Source organism: Typopeltis vanoorti, chromosome 16, assembly GCF_054136105.1.
Source record: "Typopeltis vanoorti isolate ZY-2024b chromosome 16, IOZ_Tvanoo_1.0, whole genome shotgun sequence".
Classification (NCBI taxonomy): Eukaryota; Metazoa; Arthropoda; class Arachnida; order Uropygi; family Thelyphonidae; genus Typopeltis; species Typopeltis vanoorti.
In genome coordinates, this window is record NC_143564.1 from 72,929,723 (window position 1) to 72,950,232 (window position 20,510).

Consider the following 20,510-nt stretch of genomic DNA (forward strand, 5'->3'; position numbering starts at 1 on the left):
AAAGCATTCGACAAAGTCAGACACACTAACTTAATAGAAGTCCTTCAACAAACAAGGCTAGACGAACAAGACATAAGACTAATAACAAATCTGTATTGGAATCAGTCAGCTACTGTTCAATTAGACAACATTACCACCAGTGATATTAACATCAAAAGAGGAGTGAGACAAGGATGTGTGCTCTCACCACTCCTGTTCAACATATACGCAGAGGTAATCTTTAAAAAAGCATTGGAAGAATGTCCAGAGGGAATCACAATAAATGGAAAGATTGTTAACAACCTACGATATGCAGATGACACCTGCTAATTGCAGATAACATTATGGATCTCCAAAAACTCATTGACAGAGTATACATAGAAAGCCAAAGAATGGGAATAAATATAAACATCAACAAGACAAAATACATGATCATCAGCAAACATCCAGCCTCATCAATGAAACTGACACTCAATGGGAAAAATATTGATCAAGTGTCAAGATATAAATATCTTGGTTGTTGGCTTAATGAACGGTGGGATCCAGAAATAGATATAAAGACAAGGATTGAAGTTGCACGGCAGTCCTTCATGAAAATGAGAACACTATTCTGCAATAAAGACCTAAACATGGAAGTCAGATGCCGAATGCTGAAATGTTACGTGTGGTCTATTCTGCTCTATGGAGTTGAAACATGGACATTGAAGGCGACAACCATCAAGAAAATCAAAGCCTTTGAGAATGAAGAGGTCTTAAAATCCATTGGCAAAGCTAAACATCTTGTACAAATAATCAAGAAACGAAAAACATCATATCTTGGCCACATCATGAGAAACAGCAAATACCAACTTCTAGAAACTATTTTGGTAGGAAGAATTGATGGCAAAGGAACTAGAGGAAGAAAAAGAATATCATGGTTTGACAACATCAAGACGTGGACAGGAAAGAGCAGTGCACAACTGCTCAGATTAGCACAAGACCGCAGTTTGTTCGCTGACCTTCGATAGAAGATAGCACAATAAGAAGAAGATACTATAAATTAAAGATTTCAAGAAATTATATTCTTGATTTCATCCTTTATCCAAGTGTAAGCAAATAAAGTTTGCACAACTGGACTACTTGTACTTCATCATTTCTGCATCACTTCTGGGTCTGTCTGATGAGATCTCAATAAAGGTGGAAACCGATCTGGGTAGTTGCCATTTCCATAATGCATAGCATTATACATGTCCGTAAAGATATTTGTATTGCATTATGGGATACTAAAGTAATTGATGTGAAGTCATTAGTCCCTATATACAAGTAGCCCTAGTGAAGTGACATCACGCACAAATTTTGTTTGCTTACACCTGGATAAATGATGAAACCAAGAATATAATTTTTTGGCATCTTTAATTTATAGTACAACCAAGTGAAAAAACCTTCAACATCTAGGTACTGCTTACCATCGCAAGAATGTTCTTAAAAGTGACAGAAAAAGCAGTGATGGGATCATGGTGTGGGAAGGCATTATGCTTAATGGATGTACCAAGCTACAAGTGCTGTAAAAAGGGAATATGACTGGTGAACAATATTGAAGCAAAATTCTTCAACTTTATGTTTGACTGTTCCATGGTGCTGTAGGTGAAGAATTCATTTTTATGGATGACAATGACATACCACATTGTAGACAAGCAGTGGAGATACTTCTGGAGACTGAGGATATTAATTGAATCAAGTGGCCAGCAAGATCACCAGATCTCAACCCAAAAGAACACATTTGGAACACAATAGAGAGATGTATTGCTGCTTGACATTCCCCTCCAAAAAACAAGCAAGGCATCATCCTTGCTCTAAAGGATGTTGTCTCTCTATAATTTTACGTAAGCACTGTACATTAATTCCTTACTATGTCTTCAGAAAATTTGCAACTTTTGCCAAAAACACATTGCAATTTAATTTGTATGAAATTTATAACACATTTTTTTGTAATATAATTTATTAGTATGCTGGCAATAAATTTATGTCTAAATGTGGCTGTAGTCATGAAAATTTTTTTTATATACAAATATAGTTTGCCTTTAGCTTTTGGACACCAATATATAATATGTCCTCAGCACGCTTCTTGAATAAGCATTCATGCTAAAAAGAGCTTCTGTGGACAAGTATAAAAACTAAATCCATTATGATGATTCACCATAATAGATGAAGTTTTGGTGTTTAACAATCCTCTTCTCAAATGGAATAACATTCAGTTTAACCCAAATACAAGAGAAGTCAAATTTACTTGATATACATTAACTAACAAAAAGGCAATAGCATGTCTTTAGCAGTGAGGCCCAAAGCCTGGAAGTATGACAAGGTAATATAAACAAGCTTCAAAATCCTGGTGACTGAATCACACATGCTCAAAATATGTGGAATCAGAAACCTTCCTTTGTCATGCATGCTGGTTATTTTAGTTGGAAGAATAATATCTACAAAAAGATCAGAAGGTTGCCATGGAAAGCTAACTACCAGTGCTTTTTTGGGAAGGTACACAACAGTACGACAGACCAGCACTTTTATTAACAGTGACATTTATTTCAATTTTCTAATAATTTATTTTAATTGGGATATTTTTAATGCCAGATTATTCTTGGTTATATTATCATCACTGCTGCAATGTTTCTGCTCACTGAGACAAAGGTTCTCCTCAGTAGTAACTACTTTAACCTGTGCTTTAGACACCACCCAGCTGCAGTGAATTTTTGGTGCCAATTTTATGACTTTTAAAAACTAACAATATCTCTACAATTAAGTTACAAAATGCACTAATACAATAAATACCCTAAAAAACAACAATAATATGCTCAAGATACATCAAGTAATCTATGAAAACACTCAATAAATTAACAAAAATCACTGATCTTACAGGAGCTTCATAACAGCATGTCGTCACACCAGGTAGCCTCAAACCATACTCAGTCAATACTAAGTCTTAAAAAAAAATTAGATAACTGTTAAGAGCTAAGATTAGGACAATTACCATGTCAGTAATGTTGCTGTGTGTGTTTAAAGAGCATGCTTACATACTATGTAAAAGAAATTTTTGAAAAATGTGAGAAAATGGAGGATGGGAAAAAGTTAAACTATGAGTGTTACAAATATTGATATGGTTACAGTAATGACTACTCAAGCACGTTTGCTTGTTGTTCAACTCCTTAGACTCTGCATTGGTTTCAGGCTGTAGTTATGAATTTATTTTCTACTCAATTCTCCAGTGTTCTTTTACCTTGTGAAAAACAAAAATCAATAATCAAAAATCAATCAAAGTCATTAATACATTGAGGGTGTAATGGTGTTACAACCAAATGTCAAGAAAATGGCAGAAAACAGGAACTAAGTAAATTGTGAAGATCATGTTGTTGACACTCAAGATACACCTAAGTCTTGGAAGGAAAATAATAATAAAAGTATCTTTCATGTTGCTGGCCTGGTTGGCTGAGTGGTTAGTGTACTGACTCTCCAATACCAATCAGTTTGAATCCTGTCTTGGACATGGATGTCTGTGGTTGTCTTTAGATGGAAGATAAATTTCATTGTCTGATGCAAGACCACAGTCCAGATTACTGGAGACTTGAAGTGGCTACAAAAAGTTGCATGTTTGGTCTCTAGAGCAGGATTTCTGGACTATGTAAAAATAAAAAAAAAAATAAATAAATAATTCCTTAACCTACCCATGGCACTGATGTACTATAGCCTTTCATGGATAAGAAAGATAAAAAAACATTTTGCCAGGAGGCACTTTAAGCAAAAGAATGTAGAATGTTTATTATAATCGATTTTCGATTGAATGTAAAGGTATTGCATTTTTTTTATAATCTGAAAAATGGCTTTTCAAAAATTTTACCAGTCATTATTAAGAATTGACAAAACAAAAATGTAAAAATAAAACACTGCACAGTTCTGCAAACACAACAATAACAACTGTAGAAGGAAATACCGTGAATAGACTATTACTTACAATTATAATAACAGAATTAACACACGTAAAATATTCTTTATTAGTAGAATTTTCGCCTGAGTAACACAGGCATCATCAGTACAAGTACAAAGGCTAATTAAACAATAACTGACTTATTCACATGGCGCCACCTAAGTAGCTAAAGTAAGATAACTAAAATGATAACAATTAACTTGAATCTCCTAAACTTATTTAAAACAACAACAAAAAAAAACTATATATGTGTATACAATTATAAAAGTTAGGGAAGATTAGCTGATTTATAGAGTACTATCTCCCACAAAGGGGATAGATGTAGACCATTGGATCTGTTTTAAGTTAGGGGAGTGAAGTAATGTTTCACACGTTTCTTTGTAAAGCCGTTCCAAGAGGAAACAACTTTGGTGAATGACTTTTGTCTTGTTCCACTGAACTCTATGTCTGGTTACGAATGTTCCATTAGCAGACAGCATTCAATTATTACACCAAGAATTTCCTCCAGACATAGTCAAATTATTTGAATTTGTAATAAAGTCTGGTTATTTTTCCTTCAAAAACCAGTTATACCAACAAATTGAAGGAACAGCAATGGGTAACCCTATATCTCCTGCTATTGCCAACTTCTTCATGGAACACTTCGAACAACGTATTTTTGACAACATTTCACCTAGACCTAACCATTGGTTCAGATATGTGGATGACATTTTTGCCATATCGAAGGGCACTTCTGAAGAATTACAATAGTTTCTCTCAAAAATAAATGCACTTCATCCAAGTATGCAGTTCACCCTAGAAGTAAATAAACAGTTAGCCTTTCTTGATCTTTTAATTCTTCCAACCAGATGGTAACCTACAATTCACAGTCTATAGGAAGGAGACACATGCAGGACATTACATCCATGCTGAATCACATCACCATCCCAGTCAAAAGGTAGGTACTATAAAAACACTGGTTCATCGAGCCCACTCCTTTTGTTTATCAGAAGAACTATTACAGAAAGAGCTGCAATATATCAATTCCTCCTTTTTATCCAATGGATATAAGAATTCCTTCATAAAAGGAGCGTTGAGTAGTTGTGTTTCAACATCCTCTTCAAATACAGAAGAAATAACACATGTACCTATCCCCTAGGTGCAAAGCTTTAGCGAACACATAGCTAAAGTGTTAAAACCACTAAATATTCGTGTTGCTTTTCGACCCATCAGAAAAATCTCCACCTTCCTCACGTCTCCGAAAGAAAACCTCCCACAACTAAGCTATCCAGATGTCTACCAGAATCCCTACTCTTGTGGATTATCATATTTCGGACAAACAGGAAGATGTGCTTATCCAGTTAGAAGAACACAAGTCGTATATTCAGTACCTTGAACCTGAACAGTCTGGACTTGCAGAGCATGCCATCAACACCAGACAGAGTTCAGTGGAACAAGACAAAAGTCATTCACAAAAGTCGGTTCCTCATGGAACAGCTTTTCAAAGAAACGTGTGAAACGTTACTTCACTCCTCTAACTTAAACAGATCATCTACCATCTACTAGGTTGTCTATCCCCCTTTGTGGGAGATACGAAAAATTAGATGATTTATAGGGTACTAACTTTTATAACTGTATACACATATATACAGTACACATGTACTTGTACATATATACACATGTACTTGTTCTTCTTGTTTAATTTGCATCTCGGGTCTGGGTTAGTCCCGAGGGAGTGGAAAGAGAGGAAAAGAGTTCCAATGCATAAAGGAGGTTCCAAGAATGCTGTTGTAAATTACCGACCAATTAGCATATCAGGAATCGTTGTCAAGGTCTTGGAGAAATTAGTCAAGAAAAGAATACAGGATTGGATAGATGAAAATGGGATATTGTATGGGGGACAACATGGTTTTGTGAAGGGTAGATCATGCCTCAGTAACTTGCTCACGTTTTTTAACACAGTGATGGCTGAACTGGATAAGGGGTAATGGGTTTACAGTGATACTACTGGACCTTACCAAGGCCTTTGACAGGATACCAAATGGAACCCTAATCAGTAAACTGGAGCAGATGGGATGGATAGGAGGGTGGTTGATGGAGAGATACCAGAGAGTGGTTTATTCAGGATTTGAGTCCAAAAGATGGCTTGTGACAAGTGGTGTGCCGCAGGGCTCTGTTCTTGGACCACTACTTTTCAATTTGTTCATCAATGATATAGGAAAGGATCTGAGAGAAAGTGTTCACTTGTTTGCTGATGATGCAAAGTTGGGTAGAGCAATTGTGAGTGCACAGGATGTCAAAATTTTACAGGATGATTTGGATAGTTTGGAGGACTGGGCTAGGGAAAATGGATGTCAATTTAATGTGGCAAAGTGTAAGGTTATGCATTTTGGGGTGAAAAGAATAGCAGCAGTATATCACATTGGTGGAACCATACTCCAGGAGATTGAGGCCAGGGATTTGGGAGTGTTGGTGGATAGGGATTTGAAGTTTAGGGGGTACATTGCAAAAGTGGCTAAATCAGCTCATCAAATCACTTGGCTTCTGAAAAATACTTTAACATGCAGAGACAAACAAGTTGTTGTTCCTCTGTATTGAGCCTTGATAAGACCCCATCTAGACTACTGTGCCCAGATATAAGCGCCAGGGTTTCTTCTTGATGGGGAGGAGGTGGAGAGGATCCAGAGACGAGTGACCAAGATGATAGCAGGTTTGTGGAATGAACCTTATGAGAACAGGTTGAAGATTTGTGGGTTGCAAAAATTGGTTGATAGGCAGAAAAGGGGTGATATGATTGAGACATTCAAATTACTGAAAGGTTTCTATAAGATTTATCCAGAAGATATTTTTGAGAATAGGACTGGTGGTGGGAGGATTAGGGGCCATACATGGAAGCTGGGCAAGAATGTGGTTAGCAGGGGTGTTAGAGCTAGGTGTTTTACTTGGAGAGTGGTGAATGAGTGGAATAAGCTGCCAGAGTCTGTTGTGGGTGCTACGACCATGAATGAGTTCAAGGCGAGGTATGATAGATACTGTGTGAATGTCGAATAGTTGTTCTTGACATGATGTTAGGGCCTCCCTCGATGAGTCTGTCGACTCCTTGGAGTTGCCCGGAATAATAATAATAATAATACAGTTTTTTTTTTTTTTAAACTAGTTTAGGAAATTCAAGTTAATTGTTATCATTTTAGTTATCTTACTTTAGCTACTTAGGTGGCGCTATGTGAATAAGTCAGTTATTGTTTAATTAGCCTTTGTGCTTGTATTGATGATGCCTGTGATACTCAGGCGAAAATTCTACTAATAAAGAATATTTAACATGAGTTAATTCCGTTATTATAATTGTAAGTAACAACTGTAGAAACTAAACTGACTTCATGAAGCAACACTAATTTAACACAGCAGTATTAGTATTAAAATAGTGGTGCTAAAGGGGAGTTGTAAGGAACTAATAATGTATGTTTTCAAAACACGTTTGAAGTAAAAATATCATAATTTTGATATGCCATCAATCTGAACTCACTAAGACTTAAAAGATTCATGTATTATAATAAAAGTGCTTCTTTTGTATTATTATACTTTGCACTTATCTATACAGAAAATATTTTCATTTTTTGACAAATCTATGAAACAGAAGTATAGCATACCAGATTTTTTGAAAACAATGATGTTGTGATCCCATGTTCAACAAGAAGAGTAGATATTTCAGTCTCTAGAAGGCCAATTTCCCCAAGTGATCTGACAAAGTGACCTGTAGGATACTGAGACTCTACATCCCAATTATCTATTCTTACAATTATCCTGCAAAAGAGAAAAAATATGTTTTTAGATATTTATTTTTAAATTTATCAGACAAATCATGTGATGACTAATAAGTACTTTGTCCATACTATTTGTTAGTATGGACAAAGTATGGACAAATGCAAATAATGGAACAATACTACTGTATAACATATACATATAACTAATCTGATCCCAACATCATAGACAAATATAACAGAAACAGAAGTAACTGATTCAGAATGGCTATTTCATACATTTAGTGAAAATTTCAGCATAGCAAAATACACTTGGAATAGCAATAAGTTTTCTTATTTATTTTATTTATTTACTTAGAGAATCTTAATGTCCAGATAATCCCAAGGAAAGAAATCTCATCTTGACTAGGGATTTGAGTGTTGTCAAAAGGTAAGGCTGGGAGAATACACAGTGTGCTCGTTAAGTAATGAGACAACAATTATTATATCAAAACAAAGAACTATATTTGAAATTGTCAATTACACAGATTCAAATTAATCTCCCTCCAACTTCACACAATGTTTACATCTGTCATACAGGTGTTCAAAGGCATCGTGGAAGTCCTGAATGGGAACCTCCTTCAGTGTCTGAGTCACACCGTGATGGATGTCCTCAATGTCACTGAAGCACTCTCCCTTTCAAGACACACTTCATCTTTGGGAAGAGGAAAAATTCTGTGGGAGCTAAATCTGGCAAATGGGAAGGGGGGGGGATGTTTGATCCCACAGATCGACTGCGAAGCCAGAAACTGCTTCATAGGCAGAGAAAAGTGCAAGGGCGTGTTGCCGTGCAACAGAAAGCAATTGTTGCTGTGGAACAGTTCTTTCCTAACATGTTGCATGTGGGCATATAGACATTGCATTACTCCTAAATAATACTGACCATTTGTTGTGATGCCCTCAGGAAGAAATTCACAGTGGATAATTTCAGTAGCACTGAAAAAAAAAAATCAATGACCATTGTCTCGACACATGATTTTTGCAACCTTTCTTCTGCCAAGGAGAAAACGTTCCACACCATTCCATGTTCTGGTATTTCGTTTCTGGATCAAACTGAAAATACCAACTTTCATCACCATTGACAATTCTTTGCAACACATCACTATCTTGATCAACTGCATGGATGAAATTTTGACATGTAACCTAGTGTTCTCTCTGTTCGTGTGTCAACATGTGCTGAACAAATCTTCCTCTTGTGCAAATTTCTTTCTAAAATTAATCTAGCCATTTCCTTACCAACATCAAGCTATACACTGAGTAGCCTAGTGGTTATTCACCTGTCATGGGCAACAATTTCCCTAGCTTTCATCACATTTTCATTTGTCCATGCAGAAACTGGCTGTCCACAGAGTGAATCAATGTTTGACATGCTCCACTCACACTCTTATTTCGATGGTTGCCAAACAAAAACTGCTGTGTCACTCAACAGGAAAGTTGCACTTGTGATTACAACACACTCTAGCAGTAAAAACTATAAAGACATTTGTTACTTTTATTCAAAGGGCTGTCTTGTAAAAAAGCAACCTCACTACTTAATGGGTACACTGTGTATGGTTCTTAATGGGGAATAAGGCAGAAATGTGTTTTGCAGCCAATGAAATCGACAAAGTCATCCAAGTTCCATCAAAGAATGGTAGGGAGATCAAAATTTAGGTGTGTAGAAATTGTTACACTACATTCCTCCTTCTCACTTGACAAATCTTGCACCAAACAAACCACCACAACCTGCAGAGCAACAATTTCTACACACCTAAATTTTGATCTCCCTACCATTCTTTGATGGAACTTGGATGACTTTGTCATCCAAGTTCCATGACTTCTCACTTGTCATCAGCAAAACCATTTATGGGATCAATGGTGAAATGAAGCAGGTCCCTGATGTATGACATAGAGAAGAAAGAGGGTGGGTGAGAGTACAGAACCTTGCAGGACTCCAGCTTTATTGCATAGTTAGAAGACAGGGAACATCCACCATCATGTGCAATGTTCATTTCAGTGACTAAACTGACAACCCAACTGCAGAAGTAACACAACAGATCCAATAAAGAGAGCCTTACTGGTGCTAGACCCAGTTAGAAGCCTTGGTGATGTAAAGTGCAACCACTTACTATTCACCAAACTTTTAAATGGTACTTATCCAGAGATAGGCAACAAAGAAGAGCAGATCCCCTGTTGAATGGCATTGACAGAATTTATACTAGTGGTCATTTATTAGTTGAGTGACAGCATATGAGCTGGGTGTCAACAGTTGTCGCCATTACTTTGGAGAGAACCAAGGTGAGAGAGACTGAGCAGTAGTTCAATGGTAAGGATTTATCATTTATAACTACTCTCCATGTCCAAGAATAGGTTTGACATGGACTAATTTCCAAGGTGTAAGGTACATGCCAGTGGAGAAGGAGAGCATAAAAAGATGACATAAGTCAACTCTGGAATGCAAATATGGAGGATTTTCATACATTTAATATCTGGGAATTGAAATGTTTGTCAAATAAGAAGGAAGATTGAGGTACACTGTCATCAGCATAGCTATGAACAGGATTTGAGGTCACTGAAAGCAGGTCATTTATGTACAGGATGAAGAGTGAAATGAAAGTACAGATCCCTGGGGTACACCTACAGTGGCTGGGAAATCTGAGGACAGAAAACCATCTACTAGGTTTTCATGGAGCAAGCAGAGAGAAAGCTGACAATCTAGTAGATGGTAGTTTGCTGAGCAGAATGCTTTCTGTGTACACCAGATCAAACACCTCAGAAATGTCAAAAGCAAAAATGTGATTTTCTCTGAACCTTTCCATGACTTCAGTTCAGAGGTGTATGATGAATACTAGAAGATCAGCTGTGGATTGAGCTGGCTGAATCCATATTGTTGTTCATTAATTAGCTGGTTGATTCCAGGCCGTGTAAAATTTGGTTGTTGAAAATCTTGTCCACAGTTTTTGAGAGAATGGAAGCAATATGGTATATGTGTTAATGCTAGAGAACAAGTGTTTAGCACAACAGGTGGTTATGTCCAAGTTATTCAAAATTTTTCTAATATCATTCTGGCAGAAAACTAAATGTGAGAATGGAGTTAGTAGTTCGTCATGGGGTGGAGGATACTTTTGCAGTGGTTATTAATGAAGGAATTAAAAGAAAAGAATAATGCCAATAGATCTTCTTGCTTTGGGTGATATCACAACAGTATCATCTGGATGTGAGAGCAGTGAAAGCAGAAGTTGAACACAATGGCTAGGGACCAGAAAGCTTGACTACCATTAGAAGAGAATGATAAGTTTGTGGCATTTGTCCTTTTCAAAATTGGATTTAGATTTATTGATGTTTTTTTTTTCAGACTGTTTAAAAAATTTTTGGAGAACCAATGTTTGGATACTAGTTGGATATTTTGAGTGGAGTGAGGGATGAGAGCCTTCATTCCAGTTATAATTATTTGTGTTATTCAGTCTGATCAAGTGTTTGAATCAGGAGAACTGAAACAGTAAGGAAACATGGAAAGCAGGAATAGAAATCATGGAAGTTGTCCCATTTGGCACCCTTGTAATGCCAAAATACATGAGACTAAGAATGGATAGGTGTAGGATATTCTAAAGTGAAGGAAAGTTGGATCAGGTTGCCAGCATTACCAAGAGGAGAAATGACATCCACAGTATATGTGACAGGAGAGCATGTTAGGAAGAGGTCAAGGGTGTTGGCAAGATGATGGGTTGTCTAATATTCTGGTAAAAATGGATTATCTGTGTTGTGCAAGTAGGGATACTGAGGGAAATACCTCAGTATCCCTACTTGCTTGATGAAATTGCAGTGGAACTGGAGAATGGAAGCCAATTTTGAGCTACAGACATTAATGTTCCCAAGGAAGACAATATGATTGTTCACTGCATCTAAAATATTAAGACACCATAATCCTCCATATATAAAGTCAAATTAGGTGGAAGATAAATTTCATCATCCAGTGCGAGACTATAGCCCTGTTTACTGGAGGCCTGAAGTGGGAGTCGCAAAAAAATAACAGTGGCATGAGCACAGAACCCTGTAGTACATCACTAGTCACCTTCATGCTCTCAAACTAAGAACTTCCATACATTATTTAAATTAAGGGGATATTAAATCCCACATTGTTTTAAAACCGAATAAGAAACTCAAGGATTGGAATCAGAGAGTTTCTTGCCGAATATAGTATAGTAAACTATAAAGTATCGGCGATCACTAAGCGTCCGCTAAATGCAAGCGACCCTAGCACGTAGTGCAATACCGGAAATCTCGCAGCAAAGTCGGTAAAGTTCTGATCACTATTCTTAGGTATTTTCCATAATATAAAAACACATTTCCTAGGAAATGTATGCTGTTATTACATTATGGTGGAGAGGTCACTACCCAGACCGGTTTCAGCCTTTTTTGAGGCTTCATCAGTGAGTAGCTAGACCCAGTTAATACCAAAGTGTATAGCGAAAAGAACTTATACTCTTCCATACATTACTTTCTGATACTAATTAGTCAGACATACTTCTATCCATGTCATAAGTAAATTTTGCATACTGATTCCTCTAAGTTTATATAACAATCCAATGGCATCTATAACCCCTTTATTGAAAGTGCGCATAATGATAATTCCTATGGTATCTATTACATTTAATTTATCTGTGTACACAGTTCATAGTCCTCTTCAGAAGATACTGGTCTTGCATTGTGCATTTTTTTTTTTTTTTGGTTAATTTATATCTCACAACAAACAGCTTTGAAACCAGTGCATGTATTACTCATACTACCAATGGAAAATTTTACTCTACTTGGATTTAAGTCTTCTGCCGATACTCCCTGAATACAACTGAACCAATTACATTCTCTTACTGTAATATTCACCTTTGTTGCCATGTTTCACTAATTCCAATTATTTTGGTGACACTACATCTACCAATACTAAGAACTTACTTTTATTCCCAATGCTTTTGGTATTAGTGTATAGGCATGCAAGTTGATTACTAAGCTCATCAATGTTCAGGTGATTCCTCTTGAAGCATGTTCTGTTCATACAGGTAACTGAAGTTGATTCCTTAACCAATTCTTTCCCTTTTCACTTTGGTATACAATTTAATTTCTTAAGCTATCATTCTCTCTCTCTCTCTCTGTTTCTCATTACACTCACAATTTCTTTAACTTAATTTAATGCAGACATCCATGCTTTCATGTCAACACCCAGATATATCCAGCTCCCCTGATATTTGCTCTTTCACTAAACAATTTTTTCACTACCTCAAAACCATTCAATTGCAATCCATCTCATAGGTACAAGTCCTTTTGAACATCAAGGTCATGCCACACATCTATATACTGCGCACTCTTTCTCCTACACAATCTACACAATCTTCAGTCCATTCCTGTCATAATGTGGCAATAGGCTCACGTTTTTTACTCTTTTGTTCTTCCTTTTTGTCTCACTCAATAACTTTTTCATATCTTCTCTCATACCATACTTTTCTCCTTTCAGTAAGTTTATCAAGCAACATAATGATTGACAGTTTCAAAAAACAAAATACTATTTGAACACAATGCAATTGTGTTCAAATAGTATTTTGGAGTTGGGTTAAAAATTAACCCAACAAATGATTATTTACTGTTGAACAAAATGAAATGACGCTGTCAGAGAATTACAGAGAACTGAAAAATGTGGAAGTGAAGCTTTACTTTTGCACTTTTCAAGTCACATTTTGTTTTACCTGTAATTTAATTTAATTCAATGTAAATAGGTTTTCAGAAAGAACGTTAATTAATTTCTAGTGATGGCTTGAGATTATTATTATTATTTTAAGACTCATTTAAGAGGTCCCTTTGTCATACACACAGGTCATCAATTTGAGTGTATTTAAGGCAAGGTATACTCAAATTCTCTGCAGACATCACACTCTCAGGCAGGGCATTCCAATCACTCACAACTCTGCAAACAAAAAACCTGCTTCTCACTGCTTTGTAAAGCTTCCAGGGATGATCTCAGAAACTACATTAGTCAGTCACCTCTGGAGCGTTTCCAAAATCTCTTCATCCTTTTGAAAACCAGGTCACCAAATCTGTGCACAATAATCCATGTGTGGCCTAATCAAGGCTTTATACAAGAGAACAAGAATCTCCTTACTTCTACAAGTCCTCTACATTATTCCCAGAATTCATTGTGTTATCCTAACAATTTGGACAATGTGTCCTCAAAATTTTAGATCTTCATACACCATCATCCCAAGATCTCTTATTTCCTCCACCTCCAATAATATATCCCGAACAAGGGTAAATTCTACATCCTGTCTTTGTTACTTAAAAACCTTACATTTTGCAACACTGAACTGGTATCCCCACTTCAATACGCATTCGCTCAATCTATTCAAGTCTTCTTGTAAGGCCAGAATATCTGCTGTACTCCTGATAGTTCCTCCCAACTTTGCATCATCTGCAGACAACTGAATATCCCCATTCAAATCTTGCCCAATATCATTAACATGCAAGTTAAACAGCAATCACCGTAAAAGAGACTCCAAATAGCTGATACCTATCAGATAGCCAATCTCCGATCTAATGCACTAGTCTAATATCCACCCCAACCATCTACTTTTACTGTCAACTTATCATGCAGAAATCTATCAAAAGCCTTTGCAAAAGTTAAGTATACTACTGTGTATCCATCTCCTTTGTCCAATGAAGCTGTCACCTTTAATAAGTAAATAGATTACTAAAACATGTTAAAAAACGTTTTTTCTTGACCATAAAAGCTCTGGAATGACTTCTAATGGGACTATATTGATCAAGTACATATAATAAACAACTATGTTATACCAACTAGTTTCACCAACTAAGGCTGTTGGCATCTTCAGGGTACATAACAGGATACAATTACTATTATTATTATTATTATTTCGGGCAACTCCAAGGACATGATGTTAGGGCCTCCCTCGACAGACTCATCGAGGGAGACCCTAACATCATGTCAAGAACAACTATTCGACATTCACACAGTATCTATCATACCCCACCTTGAACTCATTCACGGTCATAGCACCCACAACAGACTCTGGCAGCTTATTCCATTCATTCATCACTCTCCAAGTAAAAAACCTAACTCTAACACCCCTGCTAACCACATTCTTGCCCAGCTTCCATGGATAGCCCCTAGTCCTCCCACCACAGTCCTATTCTCAAAAATATCTTCTGGATAAATCTTATAGAAACCTTTCAGTAATTTGAATGTCTCAATCATATCACCCCTTTTCTGACTATCAACCAATATTTGCAACCCACAAATCTTCAACCTGTTCTCATAAGGTTCATTCCACAGACCTGCTATCATCTTGGTCACTCGTCTCTGGACCCTCTCCACCTCCTCCCCATCAAGAAGAAACCCTGGCGCCCATATCTGGGCACAGTAGTCTAGATGGGATCTTATCAAGGCTCATTACAGAGGAACAATAACTTGTTTGTCTCTGCTTGTTAAAGTATTTTTCAGAAGCCTAGTGATTTGATGAGCTGATTTAGCCACTTTTGCAATGTACCCCCTAAACTTCAAATCCCTATCCACCAACACTCCCAAATCCCTGGCCTCAATCTCCTGGAGTATGGTTCCACCAATGTGATATACTGCTGCTAATCTTTTCACTCCAAAATGCATAACCTTACACTTTGCCAGATTACATTGACATCCATTTTCCCTAGCCCAGTCCTCCAAACTATCCAAATCATCCTGCAAAATTTTGACATCCTGTGCACTCACAATTGCTCTACCCAACTTTGCATCATCAGCAAACAAGTGAACACTCCTCTCAGATCCTTTCCTATATCGTTAATGAACAAATTGAAAAGTAGTGGTTCAAGAACAGAACCCTGCAGCAAACCACTAGTCACAAGCCGTCTTTTTGGACTCCACTCCTGAATAAACCACTCTCTGGTGTTGGAACATCCTTCTGTGTCCTTTGATCCGCCATCTTGTTGTAAAGTTGTTCTTAATAAAATCAATTAATTGCTGGTTGATTACTAACCTAAATATAGGGAAATTTATATTTATACTGCACCACCCTATATTTATATTAGCCTATGTAAAATAGTAGAATCAATCTTCAATTAACTTAGCAGTCTCCTTATTCTAACAGGCTGAATTTAACATTTTACACTTAGGGCTCCCGCAAGGTTCGAACTTTTTATGAACGGTGCAATGAAAAAGAATCAGGCACACTCAATATTGAAATCAATAAAACAAAACATTTAATACAAGGTTATATGATAAGTACATAAATTTAGCTCCGAAAATAAGATAATACAATTAACTGAGTTCTTCAGGTAAAAACATTCATATTAAATTAGACTTCAAATCTTCAGATACTAAATTCACAGTTCTCTCAATAAGAAGATTGTTCACACTGACCAACACTACAGAATCTCTTGCTAAATAAATTTGCTGGTATCTCTCAGTTACACTCTGCATTTAACACTTAGCAAGCACTTATAATATTATTAATCGCGTCAGTTATTACTTCAAGGGGAATTACTTTCAAACTCCTAACTTTGGCTACATTCAATGAAATGCCACGGTAAATGTTAGGATATTCGAGATGGAGCTATCACCCTAACTTTCACACTGAAATAAAATAAAATAGGACTGTCCTTACCAGGATTAATCCTTAGCATATTAGATTCAATGTGAGCACATTTCAAAACTATATTCACTTATTACTCCGATAGAACACTATTCAAAAGAATTCTTCAAGGAGATAACTGAATTATTATTTATCGTGCTACACAATTCTTGACGGGCTTACTTTAAGGCAGAATAATTATTTCATGTTTACTACTGTGTAACAAATTGAGCTTTGTACAATCCTTCCTTAAAGCGATATAGGAATACGTAGTAATTCTAAAACTCAGTGTGCATTTATTCTGAATCTTCTATTAATCTTCTGGTCTTTTAGTTATCCTATTATGGCACTAAATTCTTATTACTGCCACCGCTGACTTTACTTTCAGCTGTCTCCAAGTTTTCTCCTCATCTCCGTACACTTCTGAATACTACTCCCTTGAATTTCCTGCCCTTCAATCCTCTTGTTTACTTTTACCTCTCGCTTATATCCCTTTCTTCTCCCCGCCTAAACTTGTTCACTCATCTAACTCGTTAATTCCTTTTCTCACAATTATCGAAGCTCACGCCTTACCTTGCGCGTTCTATTTTATTTCTATCTCCATGGCAATGATCAAAACAGAACGTAAACATAAGCATTAGCGTTACATAAGGTTATACCTTTACACTTAGCAATGAAAAATAATAAATAAAATATTATAGTTACTTAATTTCTCCTTCACTTTCATTTACAAATATTAATAATAAATCATATGTTACAGTTTATATAAGGCACATAAAGGTTACATACATAGAGTTCCTCATAATATTATTGAGGAATAAAGTAATAAGATAAATGTTATTCACTACAGAGTCCTTTCAATAGTATAATATACATTAAAATTATATAATTAAATAATAACTGATAAAATTCAAGAATAATACATGGATAATAAATCTTAAGCAAGGGACTAATAATATTTAAACAAGTCTTGCTTAGTATATGGTAGATTATGTTAAATGTGAATGAAGAATAAAAACATACAAAACAATTTCATTCACAGTTTAACACTGGTATCTCTCCATCAACCACCCTCCTATCCATCTCACCAACCCTATATCCATCCCCATCTGCTCCAGTTTACTGATTAGAGTTCCATGTGGAATCCTGTCAAAGGCCTTGGCAAGGTCCAGTAGAATCACTGTAAACTCATTACTCTTATTCAGTTCAGCCGTCACTGTGTTATAAAACATGAGCAAGTTACTGAGGCATGATCTACCCTTCACAAAACCATGTTGTCCCCCATACAGTATCCCATTTTCATCTATCCAATCCTGTATTCTTCTCTTGACTAATTTCTCCAAGACCTTGACAACGATTCCTGATATGCTAATAGTCGGTAATTTACAACAGCAGTCTTGGAACCTCCTTTATGCAGTGGAACTATTTTCCCCCTCTTTCCACACCCTTGGGACTAACTCAGACCCGAGACTCAAATTAAACAAAATGGTCAAGGTACTGACAATTCTTTAGCCGCTTCACGTACGACACGAGCTGGTATACCATCCAATCCCACAGATGTATTGACATTGAGGTTTTGTAATAGACTATTCACCTCCACTTCATTCACCACAATTCCTGTATAATCTATTGGTTCATTCATTTCTGCAATGTCACCACCTGGAAGATATATTCTTGCAAAGTGCTCGCTCGGTAATTCAACTATATCAACTGATTCGGTTACCTCCCTACTATCGGCATTCTTTAAAATCATTCTGCCATGTACATTTTTTCTTTTACTTGCAACATATCAAAAAAACTGTTTAGGATTCTCTTTAGCCTGCATGGCCAATGTTCTTTCGTAATCCTTTTTTTCTTTTCTTAACACACTCGTTATCCTTCTGGCCTGCGCTTTATACCGTTCATGTGCCTGTCGGTCACCTTTCTCCTTAAATTCCTTCCGTAGTTGTTTCTTTTTTTGCAGCTCAAGCTTAATAGTGTTATTCATCCATTTAACCCCTACTTGATTTATTATTCGGACTCTAGGTATACAGTCAGCCACTGCTTCATGCAAACACTTCTTAACCGCCTCCCATGCACTATCAACTTCTAGCCCTTGCAGTTGTACATGCCATGGCACTGAATCAATCAATCTCCTAAGCTTGTCATACTTACCAGCCCGATAATTCCACATTTACCCTGTCTTAATTGCAAATTCCACACCTTTAGCCACCTCCCAAGTCAAGACCCTATGATCACTGTCACCAATTGGTGGCAACATGGTCATATTCGTTACAGCAAATTCTCAGATGCAATTACCAGGTCAAGCACTCTCTGACCCCTAGTATTTTCCATTACATGCTGTCACAGATAGTTATCCCTTAATAACCACATAAAATCCAATTCCTTTCTCCCATGTGTCCTCTCCTCCTTCCAATCAATGTTACCATAGTTGAAATCTCCCATAATAATTACCCTCCTTCCACTCATTTCTTCTATTTGCTTATGCATGCTATCTCCACCATTTATTCCATCACATGGTTATAGCAGCACCCAACTGTATATTTAGTTCTGCTAGTTTCAATCTCACACCAAATAGCCTCAAATGTGCTCTTTTCTCTATCTTGCAGTTCCACTTCTATTCTTCTTGGCTGTAGCTCATCAGCTATCATCAATAACACTCCTTCCCCCATTTTATTCTCCTTGTCACTCCTGAACACACCATACCCCTCACATTCAATCCCACTAGCTGTGCCATCTTCTGTCAGCCATGTTTCACTAATGCCAATAACCTGTGGTCTGGAAGTGCTAACCAAGGCCAAAAATTCTTTCTTCTTGTTCCTAATACTTCTGGCATTTGTATACATGAATTGCAGAAGCCGATTTGTCCCATCCCTATTTTGATGCCTTATACTAACTATCCCATTCTGATTCATGGTCTTTCCTACTCGCTTGGGCATATTACACACATTCACATACTCAACTATCTCCCTAATATCTGCATATCTACTCCCCCCCCCCCCTTATTAACTCTAGTTTCCCTGATTCTGCACATTCACTTCCACTACATTCAACAACACCTTTTCAAGTCTCCGTACACCAAATCCATTCAAATGTAAACCATCCATTTTATATAAATCCTTTCACCCATTGAACTCATTCCACACCACTCATCAAACATAATTCATGTTGTCATACCGTGGCAACAGACTCACCAACCTAACTCTCGCACACTTCTCTTTTGCTACCTCAAGCAATTCCTTCACATCCTCACTCATAGCCTTTTTGTTTCCTTTCAAATCATTTGTACCTGCCATCACTATCAATTCTTTCACCTGCTCCTTTTGCATTCTAATTGACTCACTTACATTCTTAATGTTCACACTGGGTTGGTACGATTTTGTTAAACTCTCAACTAACACACCTCTTACTAAGGAATTTCCATACAACACATGCTCTTTCATTTTGTTTACACTCACTATCATACCCTTATATTTTCTATAATACTTTTGTCGATTATCAGTATGCTCGGTAAACATTTTTGCCAACGATCCAGTTGCCGATTTACCCTATGTATCGCTCTGTGTAATAAAGCGATCTCACTCATTGCATCAGTGTCATCATTTTTATTTTCTGATGATTCATTCAATCGTTCTGTATGTTTACCTTCATTCTCACTTTCAATGCCACAGTACCAACTATAGAATGTTCCTAAATAACAACAAGTGAGATCATGCATGCTCTATGCATGTATTGTTCTCTGTCTAATATAATTGGAATTGGTTGATTATAGTTTGTAACTGGTTGGTATAACATAGTTGTTTATTATATGTACTTGATCAATATAGTCCCATTAGAAGTCATTCCATAGATTACTAAAACATTACCTCCCTTTAGCAAATTCATGCTGTCCATTAAAGATAATACCACTGTTGTCAACCCAATTCTGGATCCTGGTTCTCTCCAACACTTTAACCACAACAACTGACACACAGATGGGCCTATAATTTGATGCTTGAGTTCTGTCATCTCCCTTATGAAGTGGCACAATCTTGCCTTCCTTCCACTTGGACTCATATTAAACAAATATGTTAAGGCAACTCCCTGGCACATTCCTTCAAAATACGTGGTTATATATTATCCAGTCCCACAGTCTTATTAACATCTAGTTTTCTCAATTCCCTATATACGAGGGCTGTTCAATAAATAATA

The 20,510-nt window shown here is 36.7% G+C and overlaps 1 protein-coding gene across 5 annotated transcripts in view; it reads right to left on the bottom strand.

Moving 5' to 3' along the window:
* The window catches only part of LOC150098127 (DIS3-like exonuclease 1), a 412,479-nt gene that overhangs the window by 201,008 nt on the left and 190,961 nt on the right, over positions 1-20,510 (bottom strand). For all 5 annotated transcript variants that reach the window (XM_090406105.1, XM_090406104.1, XM_090406103.1 and 2 more), the window contains exon 10: positions 7,564-7,717. In XM_090406105.1, the coding sequence (XP_090262231.1) occupies positions 7,564-7,717 (154 nt within the window). The remainder of the gene's footprint in view (positions 1-7,563; positions 7,718-20,510) is intronic.